The 21,771-nt window shown below is 42.1% G+C and overlaps 1 protein-coding gene across 1 annotated transcript in view; it reads right to left on the bottom strand.

Annotated features, from left to right (window-relative positions):
• Positions 1–21,771, bottom strand: part of LOC308111696 (ADP-ribosylation factor-like protein 15) — a 95,771-nt gene that overhangs the window by 42,975 nt on the left and 31,025 nt on the right. Inside the window, exons 2-4 of the mRNA XM_080466690.1 lie at positions 14,280–14,424; positions 12,858–12,917; positions 615–823 (exon numbers count right to left, since the gene is read on the bottom strand). Of these exons, the coding sequence (XP_080322816.1) occupies positions 615–823; positions 12,858–12,917; positions 14,280–14,424 (414 nt within the window). The remainder of the gene's footprint in view (positions 1–614; positions 824–12,857; positions 12,918–14,279; positions 14,425–21,771) is intronic.

Below are 21,771 nucleotides of genomic sequence, written 5' to 3'. Positions count from 1 at the left end.
GTCCATTGTCAGACAAATCCTGTGAGGCTTCGAAGCACAGATAGAACACAAAATTGTTGTTGTGTTTCCTCACTACACGAGTCACAAGAGAAGTGTTACTAAATACCAAAATCCAAAAGATTAACGTCAGGCTGCACCAGTATTTTAGCTTGTTATCCTGATACAAAAGGCGAACCTGGGTACCCTAGGAGAAAAAGGTGTTGCCCACAGTTGCATCTGACATAAATTATCTGTACAGTGAAATGAAAGGAAATTTTTTTTTCCAGTTACACTGTTCAAATGTTGGTTGAAGGCTGTTGGCTTGTAAAACTTAACTGGTCAGTGGAAACTGACACCAGAGCTCCTTGGTTCAAAGAAGTCTTCACTTATCACTTTACCAATAACAAAGTGGGCTCGACAGTATTGCACACTCCTGATTGTGCGATGGCCATTATGGGCCTATTCCTATTCTGTGTGAAAGAGAAGTAAACACCTGTGTCTGTGTTACTCTATCATTTACAAGAATGTCCGAATGTCATAAACCATGTAAAACTATGTTTGCTCTGAGACATAAGGAAGTTGCGAAGTACTCCAAGTCAGAGCATCAACGCTGTGCTGTACAGGAGCCCGTTTACCTGGTTTGGCGTCCTCGCAGCAGGTTTGTCCTGGTGATTGGCGAGGATGAGGAAAGGCAGTGTGCAGAGCTGCGGGTGCTGCAGAGCCGAATGGAGCTCATTCCGCGCTGCCTCAAGGTCCTCATCTGATGACGCGCTGTCCAGTATGAAGACTACACCCTGTGAACCCTGGTAGTAACGACTCCAATACTTCTTGATGTTGTCGGCGCCTGTAGATAAATACGATGTGAAGAAAAATTTGTTAATTTCTTGGAGTCGGCGTCACTACAACCAATGTAACTGCTCTCGTGTGAGAAATACACAAAGACAGAAATACCAAAGGTTCTCTCAAAGCAAGTGAATCAGGACAACTGGTCAAATGTCTTGTTAAAAATTGTTTGGTAATGTATGAAAAAGGCAAGAAGAACAAGGACTCCTGCAACAGATGGCAAGTCCCACACAGTCCTGATCTCAACATCATTGAGTCAATCTGGGATTACATGAAAAGAACACGACCCAAGGCACTCTAAACCCGTAGAGGAACTTAAACAAGTTCTGCTTGGAACATTGTTCCTGCGAGGTACTGAGCTCCACATCCTGGCTCCTGAATTGGATAACGCAATAAAGAAAATGGAACGTGAAAGGTGTTAATGCGAACCATCAACGTCTAAAAAGAAATCCCATAAGGAATCAATATCTTTTAAACTGTAGCTGAAAAACATGGCAACAAACCAATTGTAAAGGTGGAAATAAATGTTTGAGTCAAGTTGAGCGTCTGCTGTAGTGGACCTATGTGGTCAACAGTTTCTGCGTACAATTATCGTGAATATAGGAGCAGGTCTGGGCATCTTGGTTTTGCTTTTAATCATAACCAGTTGAAGAAGGACAAAGGAGGTTGCATAAGAGACCAACGGAGAGGAAAGTGTGTCGTTATTATAACGGAGCCATCTTCATCCATTAAATCCTCTATTTTCCACTTAGTCCATGGACTTCACCAGCAACATGGGGAGCAAAGACATGCAGATACAGTGTATACATGACAAACAAATTAATTTCTCCCTAACTTTTCTTTCTAAAGCTTTCTCAATACATCAGCGCACAACAGATCGTACCTGTTACCAGGCCTGCTTCATCAGGAACTGGAAAATGATGCATTAACAGCTAACACACAATGGATTTTTAAGGAACACAGACACAGGAGGAAGATGCACACTCCGGAAGGAAAAGCCTTGGGTCTTGTTGTGAGGCAACAGTACTACCCATGACTGAACTGCCCTGCCTGTACAAACCAAACTGACGCTTATTACTTTTTCAAAACATCACATTGTCTATTGAGAGCTCAGATTGATAAATAATGATATGAGAAAATGTTCTGCTCTCACACTTAAGGTACAATTCATTAGCTCCAATCAAAGATATTCTGTCCACAACATGTTTTTCATTCTGTGGCAGTAACTGTTTGTTCTAAACAATCCCACGAAACTTGTCGTCACCGCTCACACAACTACAACCGATCCTCACACTTTGCATACGCAAGTATGTTTTCTTGATTTTAGAGGATGTACTTTCTCTGGTTAAAATTATCCTCCTCCGTCAGCTGAGGTTACTTCCTTTGCAGTCCTGTGAATTGTTGTTGTTATTGTTGCTCATAGTAAGATAATTGCCAAGAAGTGACAAACTGTGAGGCTGGCAAATGTAAACATCACGAATTGCTCTCAGTGACGTTTTATCTCCCGTCGCTCCTGCTCTCCCTCCCTTCCCTCTCTCCTCTCCCACTCTCTCCACTCACACCTCTCACTGGAGTGGAAAGCTAACGTACAAAGTGGCACTTGAGAGATTGACGAGGAACTTCGTCTCATCTTTGCCTGGAAATGGTGGAACGTCAGTCATGTCTCATTGGGTCTCGTTGGCAACTTCTGCCACCTATTGGTCTGACGGGACAATTTCTAAACATGATGTTATGATTGTTGTTGGATGCTTTTTACGTGTCATTAACTAATGAACACGTCATCAAGAATTTTTTTTCTCACTTTAAGTTTAAAAGACTTACATGCTTACATCCTCTGCAACCAGTTAATAATTTAAAAGTACACTTATTATCTTTCAGGCTGCAAAAACATGGTAAAACAGGTTTAAAATAAAAAAAATCACTCAGTCATGTGTCTAATAAGCCACGTTGTTAACCCAGTTGAAAAATCTCATGTCTCAATTACCTAATGCACAGACAAATAAATATTAGTCCTCTACTTTGCCTGAAAGACACTGTGCCACAGTGTCACATTATCCACACTCTTGATTTCCCCATATCATTTCAATTTTAGTGTGAAGTCTTACAAAACGGCCATTTCCTTTTTGAGGAAATGTGGACCATCTGTTTTAATGCAAGCTTGGCTCTTTGTCATCATATTAAACTTTAACTGAAGGAGGATTCATCAACATACATTGATTTATTTGCACGAGGAAAGCACACCTTTTAGAAACATGATGTATATGACACATATGACATTTAACAACAGTCTACTTTGCATTTTTAGTATATGGAAAAGTTGAGGGCATTACGAAAATGGGCAGGGGAGAAATTGATAAAAGAAAAATCTCTCATATAATTATCCTAAATTGCAATGCCTTCCAAACATACTCTCCATGGTACAATATGCATTTACTGTGTAATAACACTGTGCGCAGGCCAGGTTTATTGTGTATTTCTACCAAGATGGCAAGAGATGACGCCATGAGTGCTCTGTAATGTGGCACTGTCGAGATATGAGCTTCAGTTCAGCTAAGATCAATCAAGTAACTCCTGCACACATGAGACAGATATCAGAGTATTTGCATTTAAAACCTCTCTCTGATATGTAAGAAATAACAGATGAATGTCTCCGTCTGAAATAACAGAAAACAAATCAAACTGTCAGGAAGTATATCCATCAACCTATCTTCTATGCCACTTGATCTCATCCAGCTATGTATGGGTGAACAAAGGCAGGGTGAACACAGGGCGACAGTCCGTCACATAGCCAACACGCAAATACAGACAATTATGCACACATGGACAATTTTTGAGTCCCCAGTTAACCTCAGACGCATGTTTTGGGGCTGTGACTGGAATACAAAGAACCTGGAGTAGTATACTCGGGGAGCCTCAAGCTGGGTAGATTCTCGACATGAAGCACGCGCGGTAACTCCTACACTACTACAATCCATAAAATAAGATATTAGAGTAAATGCAAGTTTGATTCAGTGATACAAAGAACATAGGCGGTGGTTTATAGACATGCTTAAAGGCTGAAACGGTCAGATGAGTCATCCTGAAAAATCTCAAACAAAGCCGGCGTGTGCATGTGTAGCATAGCTCAGGTTTACATAGAGAGAACAGTGACTGTAAATCATTCCTGAGTCACGTCCTCTATCCTTTGAAGAAACGCTTCCTCCTTTATGAGAGCCGTCTGTTCCAGGATAATAATGATCCCATCCAAAGCCAAAAGGCCAAACTTGATAATCATGTCCAATTCACCTGTTCTTAACTAAATTTAACACGCGGAGGATTTCCGACCAGCACGTCAGAGGAAACTCTCACCATCAAAACATGAAATGATTATTCAGATTCAGATACATGAAGCTTCATGTGAGGAGCAGTAGGTTGTTTGGCTGGCCAGTAGTCCCAATAATCCAATTCTTTTTTTTTCTTTTGGCTGTCTATCACCTTTTAAGTCAGATTTGATTTAGTCAAAATGACAAAGAAGTCGAGCAAAACCACTGTTTCCTTAGTGTTCCGTTAAATTACCAGCTGTGTGTACTTCAAAAAATAATAATTAGAAGATGATCATTTTGTCGTTTATTTGTGTAGCAACCTCACCAGAAGATAAAAGCTTGCTCTCGCCACTGGTCCTCATCAAAAATATGCTTTTTGATGAAAGAAGAGTCTGAAGCTATTACCTATTCAATGGAATGCATAACATAATGAAACTGTGACTATATGACAAGTATGCTCAGTGTGCAGCCTGGCAGACACGAATCATGATGAATATATTGAAGGCATGATGTGACTCAGTTCACATGTACAGTCAGTCACAACAGGACAGCGCCATGTGAAACGCTTACAAAGGTTACAACGCTTTTCTGAGGCAGCCAACCCTTCTTGTTCATTAAACATTTTTCATATTTTTACACATTTTTCAGATTTGAATCTGATAATAACACACCACACGACAATATAATGAGAAAACTCCATTAACACTAGCGACCAATAAAGAAAATAATAGAAATAGAAGTGTAAGGCGGCATGGAAATGCACTTCCAACCAGAGTAGTTTTGTTTTGTTTAATTAGATTTGACACCAAAAACAAAGCCAAGCATGTGGTAGATACTGAGATGCCAAGAAAATACACCAGGTTCTGTAGATGACGGACAATAATGCCGGACTAAAACAATCACAAGAGGCAGCAGTGTCTCTATGGGTTCATGAAGCAAGCTTAAAGGCAAATGTCAGTAAATACTTTCCCAACAAATATCAAAAGCAGGCAGTTTTCTCCTAGATTTTCTCTTCCAGCTGTGTTCGAGAGTTTAAGTTCTTGAATTCACCCATAAATTCAAACAGCATGTGAAGCTTGCAAAAAATAAGTCAACAGAGCTGGAATTGTGCCATCGGTCTGAACAGGGCTACTACTGTAGCTCGATCTTTTTGTTTTCACGTTGATGCAGGTTTCGAACAGATTCTTCATCGGAAAAAAAAAATAAATACTTTCACAATTATGTGATGCTCTGCTCACATTTTCTGGCTGCTGTTGCCTTGAACAAACATGTTTCTCACAGTTTAGTTTATTTAATTTTTTATTTTTTTTTTATCTTAAAAGTTGAACCCCTGAGACAACCCCTCTTTGAAGTCATCTTAACAGAAAACAGGTTGGGTTTTTTTTTCTCTAATCTAAAATACAGCGAGAGGAGGACGCCACAGGTTGTAGTTCGAAGCGAGAGTTTGCGTACTTCATCGGGGAATGACGTGAGCTCCAGCTAGAGTGAGGTGTACAACACTTCATGTGTTGATACACCTGTCAACCGACCGTCTGAGCAATGAGTAAACAGTTTGTATTCGATCCTTCCGATTTATGCACAGAATTGACAGTGACTGTCATTAGCGACGCAGCAGCGTAAATCCCAGACTTATATTTGATTACAGTGTGGCTTAACGCTGAAGAGTGAATCAATTACGAATACAACATTAAGCCTCGCAAATGCAATTTGGAGCATGTATACAGAAACAGGTACTTGGAGAAAGAGGACTACAACATCTCTGCCACATTGTTTATTTGGAGGCTTGAAAATGTAGCTTTTCTTCATCTGACCCCATCTGACTCGACTCCCACAGCTGGTCAGCTGATGTTTGTACGCAGGGGCTTAGTGAAGATCTCAGGGTGATTAATTTTGTTTGATTAAACTAGTAGCTCATGGTCTGCCTGTGCTGTGCAGCAGCATTTTGAGGTCACCCGAGTAAAGGGGGGGGGGGGGGGGGTATACTCTCACTGCCCACGCCATGGAGTACACCTGTCCAATTCATCATTAGCACAGAAAATGAAACTACTTCACTTCCTCAGACTGTAACTCAGCTCTGGAGTCAAGAACTCCACCGTCACATCCCGTCCTCCATATCACTCCTTTCACTCACTGCCAACATATTTCTCAAATCTTCTATTTTCCTATTCCAATCTCTAAACTGAACTCGGCGCAGCATAAAACTTTTCTAATCCTTTGATTTCCTTTAAAAATGGATTTTATTTATAATGCGTGTTTATTCGTGTCTACGCATGAAACCTGTTTCCTCGTTGTGATTTGTGTTTAACTACAATGGGAAATGTGGAATGTTGACCATGAATTTTTGTTACTGCTCAGAAAGACAGTTAATTTTCTCTATATATTTTTGGGAATATGGATACACGGCCAGGGCTGAAGGTCAAGTCTAAATTTAGATATTTCCTTCAAGTGACCTTGGATGTGGCTACAGTTGCCTGACAGGCTAGTTTAAGTGACAATGGCCAGACCGCTGTGAGATTACAAAGAAGCAACAGTAAGACAAAATGTCCAGTGCTATAACCAAGGAAGTCCTTTTCCGAATGTAAAAAATCGAAGGAGATGGATTATAGCAAGAGCAGACGACGCTCCATAATGGTCAATATTTAGCATAGAGAACGTGAAAACATTGATCCATCCTGCTATTTATACCAATTTCAAGTCGTTGTCTCTGGTAATAGTGATTAGTGCCTCCTAGGACCAACTGAGTATCATTTAAAGGCAAGAATCTGAGTATTGCTGCTCATCGTGTCCATCCATTTATGAGTACAGTGCATTTGCAAAATATCGTGTGATTGTGAATCCAAATCTTACAACTGGTGTTTATATTGACAGTTTCCAGTTAATGAGTTGATGAGGATGAGTTGAAAACTTTCAACCATCCATCCCTGCTTATTCAAGGCGACCTGAAATTATATGATGAATTTGATGCTGTGTTCACTTCTTGCTGCTGCAAGCCGCTATCATTACGTACCACATTAAATTGCTCAGCCTCGTAATATGAGTAGTTGTGAATGTAATGATTAATCGCCACACTCCTACTATTTATGTTACACTTTACCCGGCTCTCTGGAGCTGGTGTAGACTATTACGTGCCAAACATACCAGGTTTATAAATGTTTCAAAAAACGTGAAGGTGAAGACTTGGATTTGGATAATGCACTTTCAACATACTAATAGTTTTGTTGTACTTTATGCAATGCACCATTCACCCAGTAACAAGAGGAACTAAATCAAAGGAGGAAATATCCTTGACTGAGGCCTCACATAGAGATCAGTTACACTGCCCTCCACACAACTTCAAAATTAGAACAGTGTGTGACTGTCATCATCTGCATTAAACCCAGATGGCAATTCACAAATTTTGGTTGGATCTTTTCCTGTACAAAGAAAACCCTTTCCTGCTGGGCAAAATAACACATACTGTGGTGATATTTGATAGTAAATCCACACAAGAGTTTGTGATGACTATTATGTGTCGGTTTTGTTATGGACATGCTCATTCACCTTCTTCGCCTGCTGGTAATTACAGACAACTGCTGGTGTTCTTGCATCTTGTTGGTCTTAGGGAATTAAGAACGGGTTACACATTACTCATGTTCCCACAGTGCAAAGAAGGTATGCACACATATAAACACACTTCAGTTAGCTAATATAAACATGCACATTAGGGAAAAAGCTCTTAATCTTTAAATTGAAGGCAAAATCATTTGATATGTTCCTAAGAGATTTTTCAGTGTAGGAGAGGAAAAGCCTGTTGAAAATTTCCATGTGGTCCGCTTAAATGAAACAATTCCACTTAAAAATGTGGACACGCTCAAACTCAAGATGTTAAATGCTGAGCCACAGTCTCAACAATAGACAGCAGCAGCAATGAGTGCTGATCATTAGGGCCACTTTATCAGCTGTCACTGCGTGACATGAATACACACCGTCAAGTGGTCCGTCTAGACTTGACGTCACAGCGTGTCACTGTCCACACATACAGGCGCACACGCACACTCACACCGCAGGAGCCCTTCCCAACCAGTCCCCACACCTGGCGCCGTCTGAGTGGTGAAAGCATGCAGCGCCACAGATCATCAGATACACATGCTGAATTCTCATGCCAATGAAAAGAAAGAATCACGTTTCACTCTTCTTCCGATAAATCAAAAATATAGCGAGGTTTGCTGCAGCGCTGACTTAATGACAAGGAACCACTCTTTAATGCGGATCAGATTAGGATGAAAATGAAATTTTTTCATTCATTTGATAATTGTGGAAACAAGTTTATTAAGGCAGACAGGTGACCAGTGTCAGTGTTAGAATAATTTGGTATCGAGATCACAGGATTTGGACTGATTCTTTGCAGTAAAAATATACATCAGATTATTTCTAAAATGGAGGTGCATGTACAAGCGAGAAAAATCTTTGGTCCAGTTATTCACTCATTTATTTATTTTTATATTTCGAACAAAAGTAAAAACAAAACACATTGAAGCTGAAAATCTAGACGAAAATGTATTCGAACGTGAGTAGAATGAAGCAAAAGCTTATCAAATCCTACCCCTCTCTGGTCAATCTATTTGCACTGCTTCTCGTTTTTTTTTCTTTTGTTATAGAAGTTTATTTAGTAGAGGAATAATCAGCACCAGCACACCGCAACCCTGATGGAAGACGGATGGATGGATGTCTCACATGTCTCAGGAATATTGTCTTTGTTTGAATTATAGAGAAGCTTTTGGACAAACTACACTTTAATTTACTCCAACTCAGCTTTGGAATTGGGTTTCTTAGTGGAAAAATATATCTGTTGTGATGACTTTGTTTTAATCATTGAAACTGATCTTGTTTGAAATGTGTGATGAATGAAGAAATCAGTCAAACCACAGGAAGATGGCGGTAGCCAAGTTAACTTCATGTTGCTGGACGCCTGTTAGGAAATGTACTTTACCGTGACTGGAGAATATTGAGGTTAGAATCTTTTGAAAGGGAAACTATAATGAATGAAATGTGAAAGTGGGACAGAAGTAGACTAAAAGTTTGAAAGATTCACAGTGTGATACAAATGAAAGTGAGGTTAAAAAAAGAAAAGAAAAGGCAAACACATGAGTTTTACAAAACATTTGACCCAGCCTGAAACGTTACAGTCATCATGCATTGGCTATATCTTGATGTGTATGGCTGGTTTGATGCACATCTTGAGCTAGTGACAATTTGGCCAACTCAATGAAGATTTTGTTAAAAATGCATGTCCGTTTTCGCAAGATGTCTACTCACACAGTGACAAACGAGCACCGAGTTAGCGGCGAAGTAGCAAATGAATAAAACAAAGTCAACACAGCAATTTCATTGTCAAGTGTAATCGTCTAAATTGAACGAATGCGCGCATCAGTTCAATTTGACAATTTGTTCAGCTTTGACTCAAATACACAAACATTGTTATAGAAACCTTCTGCATTATCGTGGCAGCAAGGGAATGTTTGGCTTCTGAGCCAAATCCAAAAACCACGTTCTGGTCAATCCCCTACTGTCTTCTGTCTGCGAGATGTCTTTAAACACCAAAGGTGTTGAACTCTAACGTAACCTATCCTCGTTCAATTTAAACTACGACTCCCTTCTGCTGACGTTGTTTGAGCAATAACCTGACTTACAAAGCAAAGCAAAGCAAAGCAAAATGAAATGTGACTGAGAATGTGTGTGTGCATTTAATGCGATGGAAGAAAACGATAAATGAAGGCTGAAAAAGTAGAATAGACCAAAAGTCAAAAAGAGAACTGTGACGTTGAAATGTTTGTGACAAGGGCTGTTAAGTATACAGAGAGGTATAAACAAGGTGTATGTGTGCTCTAGAAATGCAGCATATGTACAGTGACAGTAGCCAATAGTCTATTAGGTTAGGGATAAGTTACAGGTCTGTGTTTGAAGTTGGCATGTTGCAGGCAGGACAAGAAACACAACAATTAAGCAGGCTGAGACCTCAGCCAGTAGCTGGATGGCCTGAGAGGAGTCACTCCTTCTCAGTCTCTCCCCACTCAACTGCTCTACTTGTTCTACCAACAGAAACAAATTGTTAATTTATCAGCAATGCTGTAAATGCTCTCTCCAACCTGTGGTACTTAAGGTCACCAGCATATGCAAGAGTTGTTTTACATCCCCAACTGTAAAGGGAGAATGGCTCATTGACATTCAATGGGCTTTCCAGTGGGAGAGGAAGGAAATACATGGGAAGTGCTTCACTTCCTCGGGCTCCTCAACAAGCGCTTCTTTCCTTGTCCTGGTTAAGGCTGAGTAAAGAGAACAAGCCACAAAGGTATTGTGTAAAACAAGGTTTTTAGGGTCAGGAATGCTGAAGTTTGTGCGTCATTTCTTGTATCATTTTTCTGCATCACTAATGCAGTGCAAAATAACATAAAACTAAACCAGGCATGTTTGCTTGTTCTGAAACCATGGGGAGAGAGAAGGAAAAGTAGAATCCTGACAGAAATGAGCAGCGTTAAGTACGGACAAATTGTGCAAAGACGGGTGGCTTTCATCACAAAAGCGATCGGAAGGTTCGCTTTGAAAAGTGCCCAGTGGAACATTACGCAAGAGCTCCAAACCCTGGAGTCCTCATCTGCGTCATATATATTTGGAATAAGAAGTGCAAGCCTTCACGCTGGAAAATAAAAGAGCTATGTGTAATTTCTGACCTCAGACTAAGCCCAAGATCCAATGTGCTCAAAAAGGTAGTCAACAGAGGTGTTAAAACATCCCGGGCCTGTTTTGTTTTTATCCTCTCCAATCCATCCTGAACGGATGGAGCCATAAATCGCTCAAATTCTTGAGCTCTACATATTTACAAGAAAAGGAGCAAGAGAGTTAGTGTGTAGGCAGGGCGGGCAAAAGGGAAAAAGAACAGATTTCATCACCTTTTGCTGTGGTGGCATGGCTGTGCTCATGTCCCTAAATGATAAGAGTCATCCGTGGGACTGGTGTTTTTCCAAACACAATAATGTTACCACCACCAGACTAAGTTTGACCCAATACAGAAAAAAACTCTTTTGAAAACCCCCTAATGTGCTCTGCCCAAATTTGGTAGCACCCTCGTTGGTGGTCCCCTGGTGCCTCTTTGTGTGTGTGTGTGTGTGTGTGTGTGTGTGTGTGTGTGTGTGTGTGTGTGTGTGTGTGTGTGTGTGTGTGTGTGTGTGTGTGTGTGTGTGTGTGTGTGTGTGTGTGTGTGTGTGTGTGTGTGTCATCTTTTCAGGAGACTAGGTTGGGAGAGCCTTCAAAATATGCACTGCACCTGTCACGTGCCCATAGTGCGCCGAAAACAACATAAATTATCTCAGTTCTTCACAAAACTTTTTTTTTTCTCTCACGTCAGAGTTGTTTGTAGAAAAGGTTTCCCCTCTCTCTCTCTCTCTCTCTCTCTCTCTCTCTCTCTCTCTCTCTCTCTCTCTCTCTCTCTCTCTCTCTCTCTCTCTCTCTCTCTCTCTCTCTCTCTCTCTCTCTCTCTCTCTCTCTCTCTCTCTCCCGAGACTCCCTTTAAGGACTCCCATTGCATTTGTTCTGTTTATGTATCTCAGCCCCCACCTTAAGTTCCCTCATCTGCACTTATTGACCGGCTTCCCTTGACTGCTGAACATTTCCAGGAATAACAGAGTGCAGATCGCACAGCCACTTCTCAAACACTAACAGGTCTGACGTCTGTATACACGTCTGTCACTGATCGAAAGGTGTGATGCTACCGGAGGCAAAAACAGATTTTCACATTGCCTGAGTACACAACTCAACACTGAATGGTTAAAGTGATTAGATGAGAAGACATCCGGACACGTTTTGTTACTGTGAAAGAAAAACAGAAAAATATTACGAATGCGGCTGATTTATTACCCTTTATGGTCACTTCCAGCTTTTCCTTGATGCTTTAACCCTTATCCGTAATAATAAGGGTTAATAATAACAATTACAGAATGCATCACTTTTCTGATCATTCTTTTTTTACGAGTACACTACCATGTGGTGATTCAGGATTGTTGTTTTGTTTTTGTTTCTGTTTTTTGTTTTGTGACCTTGTCTAAAAATTAAGAAAATGGTGAAATGAGTTGAACAAGTTCACTCTACTTGAAAGAGTGTCTTTAAAGGGAAATGATAAATACAAACACCAATATACTGCTATAAAAAAGATATATCAAAATGACCTAAACGAGGTGCATAATGTTCCTGCAGGATGATTAAACTTGACACTACCACTCTTTGAACTTTCAGTGGGGCCTAAGTTAGAGCTCAACTGAGGAGGTGCAGACGTTGGGAGAGGATGTTTTGGGTGGTTTCACGTGGCCATACTGTGGCCGCGTGAAAAAAGAAAAAGAAAATTTGCACCAATACACACCATAAGCTAGAACTTGTTTATTAGACCCTGTGTGCAAGGAATTGTGTTTCAACATGGTGTACTTCCAGTTGCTTTGAGTTAAATAATCCATTGCAGATTTGACAAAGTGGTTGTTGTTTTGATAGGCAGTGTTTTGGTGGAGTTTCTTGTTCCAAAGCCTCTTCCAGATTCCTGCTGGAGTGAGAGTGAGGCTGTAATGTAACATCCAGGGGGACCCAGAAGAACATATCCCTGGTGAGACGCTTCCTTTTTTTTTAATGATGGATTCCTTTAGATTGAAGTGGCAAACGAAGAAAAGAACTTGTGAAAGGATTACAAAGGGAGAGTGAGCATGTGTTTCTTACCTCCAAGTTCTTTTACATTCAAGATGGCATTTGGAAATGGCACTGCTTTGATGCTGAAACCTGGGAGGAGAAAAGTCAAAATATCAAAACATTATAGTGGCTGCGCGCCTGTGTCCGTGCGCGTGTGTGTCCGTGTGCTCTTCTCAGGGAAGGATTGATTGTCTACACTATTTATCAATAGTGAGAAAATGGACCGCAAACAAATCTGATTTAAAAAAATGGTATCGTTGTGGAGTTTCCTGGGGATATTTGGTGTACCTTTTCCAAACCACCAGCTGGTGAGCACACCGAGAGCTGACAACATATTTGTGTTATAAACACAAAAGGAGAAACACTTTGTGTGGTCCGGGTTAGCACAACAGAAAACAAGAAAAGCTCAATAGAAAAGGGATTTGGTCTGCTTTTGGGGTGAGAAGAGGATACAAACTAATGTATTATGTGGTTTGTTTTTGCGGTCACATACGGGAAATAGTAGGAAATCATCAAGAAACCCACTGAAATATGTGATTTAATGTTGCCCAGTTGTCTTGGTACGGATTCGTAATCTGTTAACATTCATGAAAAGGAGGAGATTTTCTAAACAGCTAGATTGGCTGTGTACATAACCAAGCTGAAAGGGAAGGGGACCGCTGGAGAGCGTTTCTTGTTGGCCTTCATATCCGCTTTTTCTCTCTGAATGTTGGCAGAAATGGCCAGTGCTGACAGCTACTTCTTATTTCAGTGAAGTTCACTGAAACAGCTTTTTGTTTTCCTAAGGTAAGTAATCAACATATTTCAACTATTGAAGCTCAAACAGCAGAAGGCGCTGACAGGTGCTCACTCCATTCACGCCACAGACACTAACGGTTATAAGCAGCACGTTTGGGAATTGCCTTATATTTATCCTCTACTGGACAAAGATTAACCTAAAACGGGCCTTCTGCAACAGCTCAACACCGCCGCTGTCAAAGTGTGGAGTGGAAGGAGGAATGTCAGTGTTCCTCAGGGACTGCATCGCTTATATGGACAGGACAGTGTTGACTACTGGGAGAGTGATGTTCTAACCCTACAGCCTTGTCCTCTTCTGGACATATTTAACAACAGTCTCCCACTTGACTGGAGGACAGAAAGAAAAAAAAACCCAAGTACTGGCTGGTGACATACTGACATCCATTCTGGCACAAACTCTGGGATGTTGGAATACATACTGAGATATTTCTCGTTTGGAAAGCTGAAATACTGGGATAGTATTATCTATCTGTAGTTCTGATCCAAAGAACTTCATGTTCCCAAAGCATCAGGGAATTTCAGAAGTATAATAATGGGAGGAAGGTGACATGGTTCTAACTGAGGAGGTTGAGGGAGTCTCTATCAAGTAGACAGTTTTCGTCTGAAAACAATAGCATTTTTCCCCCCACTGATCCACGTGTTACATGCACATACCTGTTGTAGGAATGATGTCGTCGCTGCCCTCACTACAGAGACGTGAGAGCAAGCTGGTCTTTCCAGCACCCGTCAGGCCAATGCACACCACATCATACTCTGGTCTTGGTGGTGGAGGTCCTTTACAGCACAGTGCCCGAAAACACTAAAACAAAGGATACCATACAATGAGTCCATAGGGAAACAGACTGGACTGGTTACACAATGGACAGGTTTCCTGTCAACCATGGGACAAACACAGGGAGACAGACATTGACAAACACTCACATGCAGGCAAATAGGATATCTCGATGATGTAGTGAACCTTAAACCAAGGCTTTAAATGGAAAACGGATTTCACTTTGATAGCGCATCACATTCACATATTCACACACACATTCATCAGAGGAGTGTCTTGCTTAAGGACACTTCAACAAGTGCAAAGGGGGAGATGGGGGAATCAATCCTGCAACACTGATTGAGAGATGCCCACTCTACCAACCCAGCCACAGTCGCCCAATGACTGGGAGAAAACTGGAGCAACTGTCATGGAATATGCTCGACAAACATTAGAAGAACCTTTTGGGGAACTGTTGGCACTTCGGTGTACGGACAAGTTGGGATGGGCTCTGGAACCACCAACCTTGAGATTAGAAGATAACCTGCTCTACTAACTGAGGAACAGCTGCCCCAACAATCCCAACAGTTTTTAACAATGCTCCATCAAAGACTACAGGTAGGAAAACTAATGGGCAATGACAAAGGATAAAACTAGATGTATGTCCCTTGTATAATTCAATCTATGTCATATGGAGCAAAAGATATTGAACAGGATGGTGACATGCCTGCATCTAAAGCTGGCGCAACATGTTTTTGTCTGCATGTGGACCCTGTCTGATTGGGCCCTTATGGTTGGCCAAAGGCAGACCTGTCACTCCATGAATCACGGCCTGGAACTGGAAGGCCTGCTGTGAGACATTAAGGGGCAAATGCAGTGTGAACCGTGAATGAGATCTTTAAACTTGTGTGGAGAGATCAGTATCCATAACTAAAACGAGATCTCTTTTATTAGCAAGACAGGAACCAGTCTGGACAAGGCAGGGCAGACACACACATACACATACACACGCACACATATACACGTGCACGCGCGCACACACAGTCTCTCACCCATCTACTAGATCATATTTCAGATGGAGGAACATCGAGACAAGGTTTCCTACTGCTCATGTCAAGGGACGACCCTCTTTAACATACTGTTCAATCAAAGCCCATTATGAAAAAGGAAATGCACACACAAGGCTGAACTATAGCATTGTTGAGAAGAGGTTTACCACAGCAGATAGATGCAAAAATAAATAAAAGAAGGGATGAATGAAAATGCGTCAGACTTCATGCATGTTTGCTAGAAATTTAGGACTTAACTTTAATACAAAAATACTAGAATTTCAATTATTAATTGGTGCTCATCTTGGGAATAACAAAGCAAAAAATGGCAAAAGCTAAATCGACAGTCCCACAAAAATTGGTCCAAGATGCAACTATTGCTTTGTTCAATTTGAAGAGCAACAACAGATCAGCCCACAGCGCTTCAGCCTCAGTTCTTTCACGGACCCCAAGACAACAGTGACCACCAGGGTCAGTTTTCAGAGTCGTGCCAAAACAGGGCTGCTGTTTGATGGAGATGTGGGGAATCTGCTTCAGCAGAACCAGACGTCGGCTGAGCAACCCGACCCCCCCGACTCCTCTGTGAACCCACCAGTCTACTTAAACAGGAAACATTCTCCTCTTCCAGAAAAACGGTAAGATCAGAAACACACGCGTGTCAGATGGAGGAACACATGTACAAACTTGGTTTGATGAGGTCGTTCTAGTCTCTGTCTCTTCTCCCATTGCCACCTCTGACTGCTACCTAACCACCCCGAAGCTACATGTAAGGATTTCTGTAAAAGATGAAATCTACTCTTGCTGTCAGTCCTGAGGACTTGGAGGAGCTTTGAAGCTTCTGCAAGCTGGATGACATTTTCCTTTTCTCCTCACCTCCTTATAAAATCATCTCTAGACCCAAGTGTGCCCGACAAAGATAGCAACAAAGAAGGTTGCTGCCCCACTGGCTATGTGAGAGCGGACAGAAAGGACAATTCCCACTGGGGAGTTGAGATTTCACAACAGTTACCAAAGGAGCATCCAGGCCCTGACCCTGGGGTCCCTGCGTACACAGTGGCCCCTGTGAGAGAGAAAGATGGCAGCTCCCACCTCTGGCCCTCTTTGACAGCACAAGATTGACGAGGAGAGCTTGGTCAAAAGGCTCACGGGAGAAAAATAAATAAGTCAAAAAGCGTTGGCTTACCTCGAGACACGGCCGTCCTCCATGTCAACGACACATTCAATGGTTCAGTGTGCTGTGTCACCGAGACAGAACTCAAATGTGACCAGTGAGTCCCTCCATAAATCCTTAAGGAATCCAGAAAAATGGCTGAGATGGAAAATGTATTCAACTGAGTGATAAAAGATTCCTCCAATGTACTGTTATAGTGGGGGACAATCGCCTATGGAGACCGATCAGTTATAATTCCTTATGAGGGGACCTGCACATTAAGAACGGGGCAATCTGCCTGCCAAAACACTCCACATAAAAAGTCTGCTGCTCCTCAACTTTATTGATTAGTTGCCTCTTATGTGATTGGACAAGTTTTAATGGTGCTTCCCTGAAAGACTTGTCGAGACATTACCTCACTGTTGTCATGAAAGATGATTAGCTAGGCTTTATGTTAATGAGAAAAATTGTTATATGAATATCAATAGAATACATAGTCACACTGGATTTTCTTCTCAGATCCCAAAAAAATACACAAGACAGAAGAGGAAAAAACTGCTTCCACTTTAAAATTTGGAAAAGATGTCAAGACTTTTAATGACTGACATAATTAGGCCAGCTGGCAGCAAACCCGAGCTCAAGTAGACACTCAACTTATCAGCGTGTATCCTCATCTCAATGATATGTGGCCTCATATTAGGAGGTCGAACCGGCAGCGATGGTGTGAAAGTACGATTGCTGCTAAAATTCTTTTCCGATGCAATGATCTTGTTCAGTCAATGCTCAAGTCAAAACACAAAGTGCCTATCCAATGTCACTGTGGAGCATACTGACCTCAAGTCTGTTAATTTGCATACTGTTAACACATGTCCGTGGTTGACTTGATAGTACTTGAATGGAAAAAGATCAAGGAACAGAGCTGAGCCATTACTAACTGAAGGGTTCAGATGGAGTAGAAAAAAAATAAAGGAAAACATCTTTGCCAGTGAGTCATTGGCCACCATGTTACAAGTTCACCTGACGTAGCTGGACCGAACAGGAGCCAGGCTCTTTTTAGAAAACCACTATGTATTTTTAGAGGTAATAAATGTGGGTTAGAGGGAAGCCGCTACCACCGCAGCAGACTAGTTCATGTTTCACTCTCGTACTCTCTGGCTACCGTTGAGACACCACAGGACAGGAAAATAAGCAGTGGCATGACAGCATGTTCCAAATTGAGGCATATCAACAAGCTTCCCGTTTGTATGGACTGGTTTTCTCCGTGCCTTAGTTGTGAAATAACTCGAGTTTGGAAATGTCAAAGTATACATGCGGCTCATGGCCAACGAATATCCCTGAGGGTGTTTTGTTATTTGCTGAAAGACTGATCCCTTACATGTGGGTGCATTTTGATTTTTTGCTTTAGGAATGTACGTAAATGCCAAAAGTAACAGAATAAAGTTCTTTTTGTGCACAGTACTAAAACATCTAACCAGCCGTGCAGAATCAAACAATGCTGAAGTACTCAGTACAGCCACAGAATTGATGCAATGTCTTGCCCAGAAAGAGTGAAATGTTGTTCTGTATCATAACAAATATTAGATTACATTATATGTATTCAAATGCCAGGGCAGTGTTATCCAACAAAGCCCATACAGAAATGCTAAAGTACAGATACAAAAATGTTTTGTAAAGATAAAGTGAGTACATTCTACACCTCAGCTGGCAAATAAATTACAAATACACAGCTATGCTCCAAAGAAAGAGTTGCATGGGGGGATGCCATTCTTTTACTGGGGTTTCTGCCTGAAATTCATGCATCAGATTGTCATTCCGTTGAAAAAACACAGTGGGAGAAAAAAACTTCGCACTGAGACAGAAAAAAAAATTATAGTGCTATGATTTATTGGGAGTAAGTGCCTGATGACTGAGTCATTTGGCCCAGCCTTACATCAAGCTCACATTTTGAACTTTAGCCAAAAGGAAAATAAAAATAACAGGGGGTGTTAATCTGGAAACTATGGTTGATGGGAATGTGCTGCCAAAATGTAGAAGGTTTAAATATGCTGATACCCAAAGCAAGCAAAATGTATGGGAACAGTTAGTCAAGCAGAAGCTTTAAAAATGACATGAACGCAGCACTGAAAAACCTAAAGGATACACTTTCTCTGTACATATTCTCCTTTATAGTAGCAGAATATACTTGTATTGTTTGCAACACCTGAGATGGTGACAATGAGCGTAATAATGTCCAATAAAAAGAGCAAAATCCCATTTACTTTAAGGTATTTTCAATAGACTGTCATAACAAAAACAAGCTCAGGCTTCCTCCTTGGCTGCGGATTTACATTAGCTGGGTATCTTGCCTTCCTGACAACTGTCGGGCAACCAAAGGAAAGAAGAGAAGAGGAGGAGGAGTAAAGAGAAAGGATATCCAAGATACTGGCCTCTGGTAGTCATAGCCACTGTAGACAGACAGACACAAGGCATGGATGGGCAACCGGGCCGTTTTTATTTTTCCAGACCAAGTGTCGGGACAACACTTGCGTGCAGGGCTCACTCTTGACCTTTGGAAATGACAGTCCTTTATATGGGCGTCCCAGCGGAGGAGTGGCGCTAACAGCTATGTGTGTAATACACACCGGCCTCAGTCATAACACAGGCCTGCAGCGGAGAAGGACATACAGGATGAAGGGAGCGTAGAGGGGAGCAGGGGAGGTGGAGTTAGGGCGCGGGCAAAGGGGGGGGGATGGATGGCCACATTCATTCATCCTCATTCATCTTCTCCCCCCTTCAGTTGTTGTTGTTATTTGCCGCTTTGAAGCTGGATGGGAGGTGAACAGTGGGACACAGTGTGGTTCAGTACAGTGAGTGAAGGGGGTGTATGGGGCGCGCTGCATGCCATTCTCGTTAAGGGGTGAGAGAGACATGCGAGACACACAAGTCTGCTCGCTGGACTCTTCCCGTGCTTATCTGTTACCACAATAACCAAAGCCTGCTCCAGGCTGGGTTCCCAGAACACCTCAACGAACCACCCACCACCTCTCTTTCAGCTTCAGAACATAATGCATTTCAGACTAGCAGAACCAGTTGCTCAATCTCTGCTCTTATTTTTCTAACCTTCACTACTATCACCACTTGCGTCTCAGAGCTGCAGTTTTTTCCTCCCTGAAGGCTAAGGCGAGATGATACCAGAGGCATGATGCTTGTTACTACAGGCCTGATTGGCTGTTTTCTTTTAACTTCGCCTGCAAGATAAAACAAAATGTGCATTTGGCAGTGAGAACTCTGATACATTTCAACTGTAGCTGCAGGTGATGAAACACAAGATTTACTGCACTTCAAAAATGATGACCAGTTAAGGACACTAAACAGGTGCCATTCATTACCCCGCATCAAAAATAGATCCCCGAACAAACACAAACACCTCCACATGCATGCACACGTGCATGCAAACGCACTCACACAGATGCATACTCTTAGAGAATACACTGGAACATTTGGACGATGGGTTTCATTCCCGTCTCATGTCTTCCAGTTGCGTGGAATGTGTTTGATGCAGTGAATGTTGAACATGTCTACCGCCGACTTCAACCGCTCAGAATATGATATCACACAGGCCTGCTGGACTGAAATGACAGACGTACAGAAATAATAAGATGACCCTGTCTGCACCAGCTCAACATCCCGTCTGGTGAAGTAGACCGTGTCTTACTTAAGTCGACAAAACAACCCACGAGCCATTTTACAGGCTCGTTTGCGTGTGCGTGTGTGTGTGTGTGTGTGTGTGTGTGTGTGTGTGTGTGTGTGTGTGTGTGTGTGTGTGTGTGTGTGTGTGTGTGTGTGTGTGTGTGTGTGTGTGTGTGTGTGTGTATAAACGGAGACGCCTGGTTTAAACGCTTGTCACTGTTTTGCAGGCATATCATCTCCTTATTCTCCGGATTCTGAAGCACCGTACTCTCCCTCTCTCTGCCGCCCCGCTACTCAATCCATTCATCCTACTTCTGTCTGTCTGGCCCCCATTTCAGAGCTCGAACACTATCGCCCTGATGCTAAGGTGTCTGGACAAGGAGACAAACTGGAACACACGAACACACACACACACACACACACACACACACACACACACACACACACACACACACACACACACACACACACACACACACACACACACACACACACACACACACACACACAGGCACTGGGTGAAGTTAGAGCGCCCCCCAGCTTATCATCTGAACATATAACAATAAGCACGGCAAGTGGAAACTCAATCACTCATTGCAACTCAATAAACGTAGTGCAATAAAATATGTTCATACTACATTTTTATGTGTCACTGCTATCTTTTATCTCGCATGATCTTTTCCATATGGAACATATGACCATGGAAAAAGTACATACAGCCTGCCTACAACAGTACTTTGTTGACGTGATCGCCTCGTCTTTACGGCCCAAAGTCAAGTCAACTTTCTGAAATGACAGAGACATGTCTGAACTATAAATGGAGGTTTTGAACAACAGACTGGAGTGGCACCCTCACTTCCCCCTCTCCCCTTCGGTTCCCTTTTCAGCCCCAGTGTTAGCCTTCTCCTATCTGGCCTGACATGGTAGCTTGTGACCCTGCCTGGTTGTGAAGGAGGCAGGATCAAAGGCAAAGGAGCAGCCTTGGAAAAACACTTGGGCTGAGAATGGACGGGATATCTGTCAGGAAGCCTTTCCCACTGGGCTCACTAGTGTTCAGGCACAAGGATCGAGTTACCACCCGAAAAACACCGACATGAAAGAGGTGGCGACGCTAATCCGCATACACGGAGCTCTTCGTCCTCCTCCGTCCTCCAGTGACACTCCACCACCGATGTATCCCCACAACCCTTTGCTTCATGAGTTCAAATACCTCCACCACTTCATATCTCTTCATATCTCAGAGTCACCCTAAAACCACACAAATTTAACACCCCTTTTACCCCCCACTTCCCAAGCTGCTCTGCACCACCACCTCTCCCTGCTCCCCAATGCAAGCTTCATCACAGAGGATTAACAGGAGACCCTGACACAACCTATTGTTAAGGAGACAGAGGGGGCTTGGGTGGTTTTGCCACCCCGAAACTTTTTTTTTTTTTTTTTTTTAACTGACGTTGGTGATGCTTGTAGAGCAGACTGAAGGACTTTTTGGCCTTGGTCTTTATAGGAAACTTACTGACATTTTACACA

The sequence above is a fragment of the Lipophrys pholis genome, assembly GCF_963383615.2.
Source record: "Lipophrys pholis genome assembly, chromosome: 7".
NCBI classification, from domain to species: Eukaryota; Metazoa; Chordata; class Actinopteri; order Blenniiformes; family Blenniidae; genus Lipophrys; species Lipophrys pholis.
The sequence above is the reverse complement of the archived record's forward strand: the minus strand, read 5'-3'. Positions and strand labels throughout refer to the sequence as shown.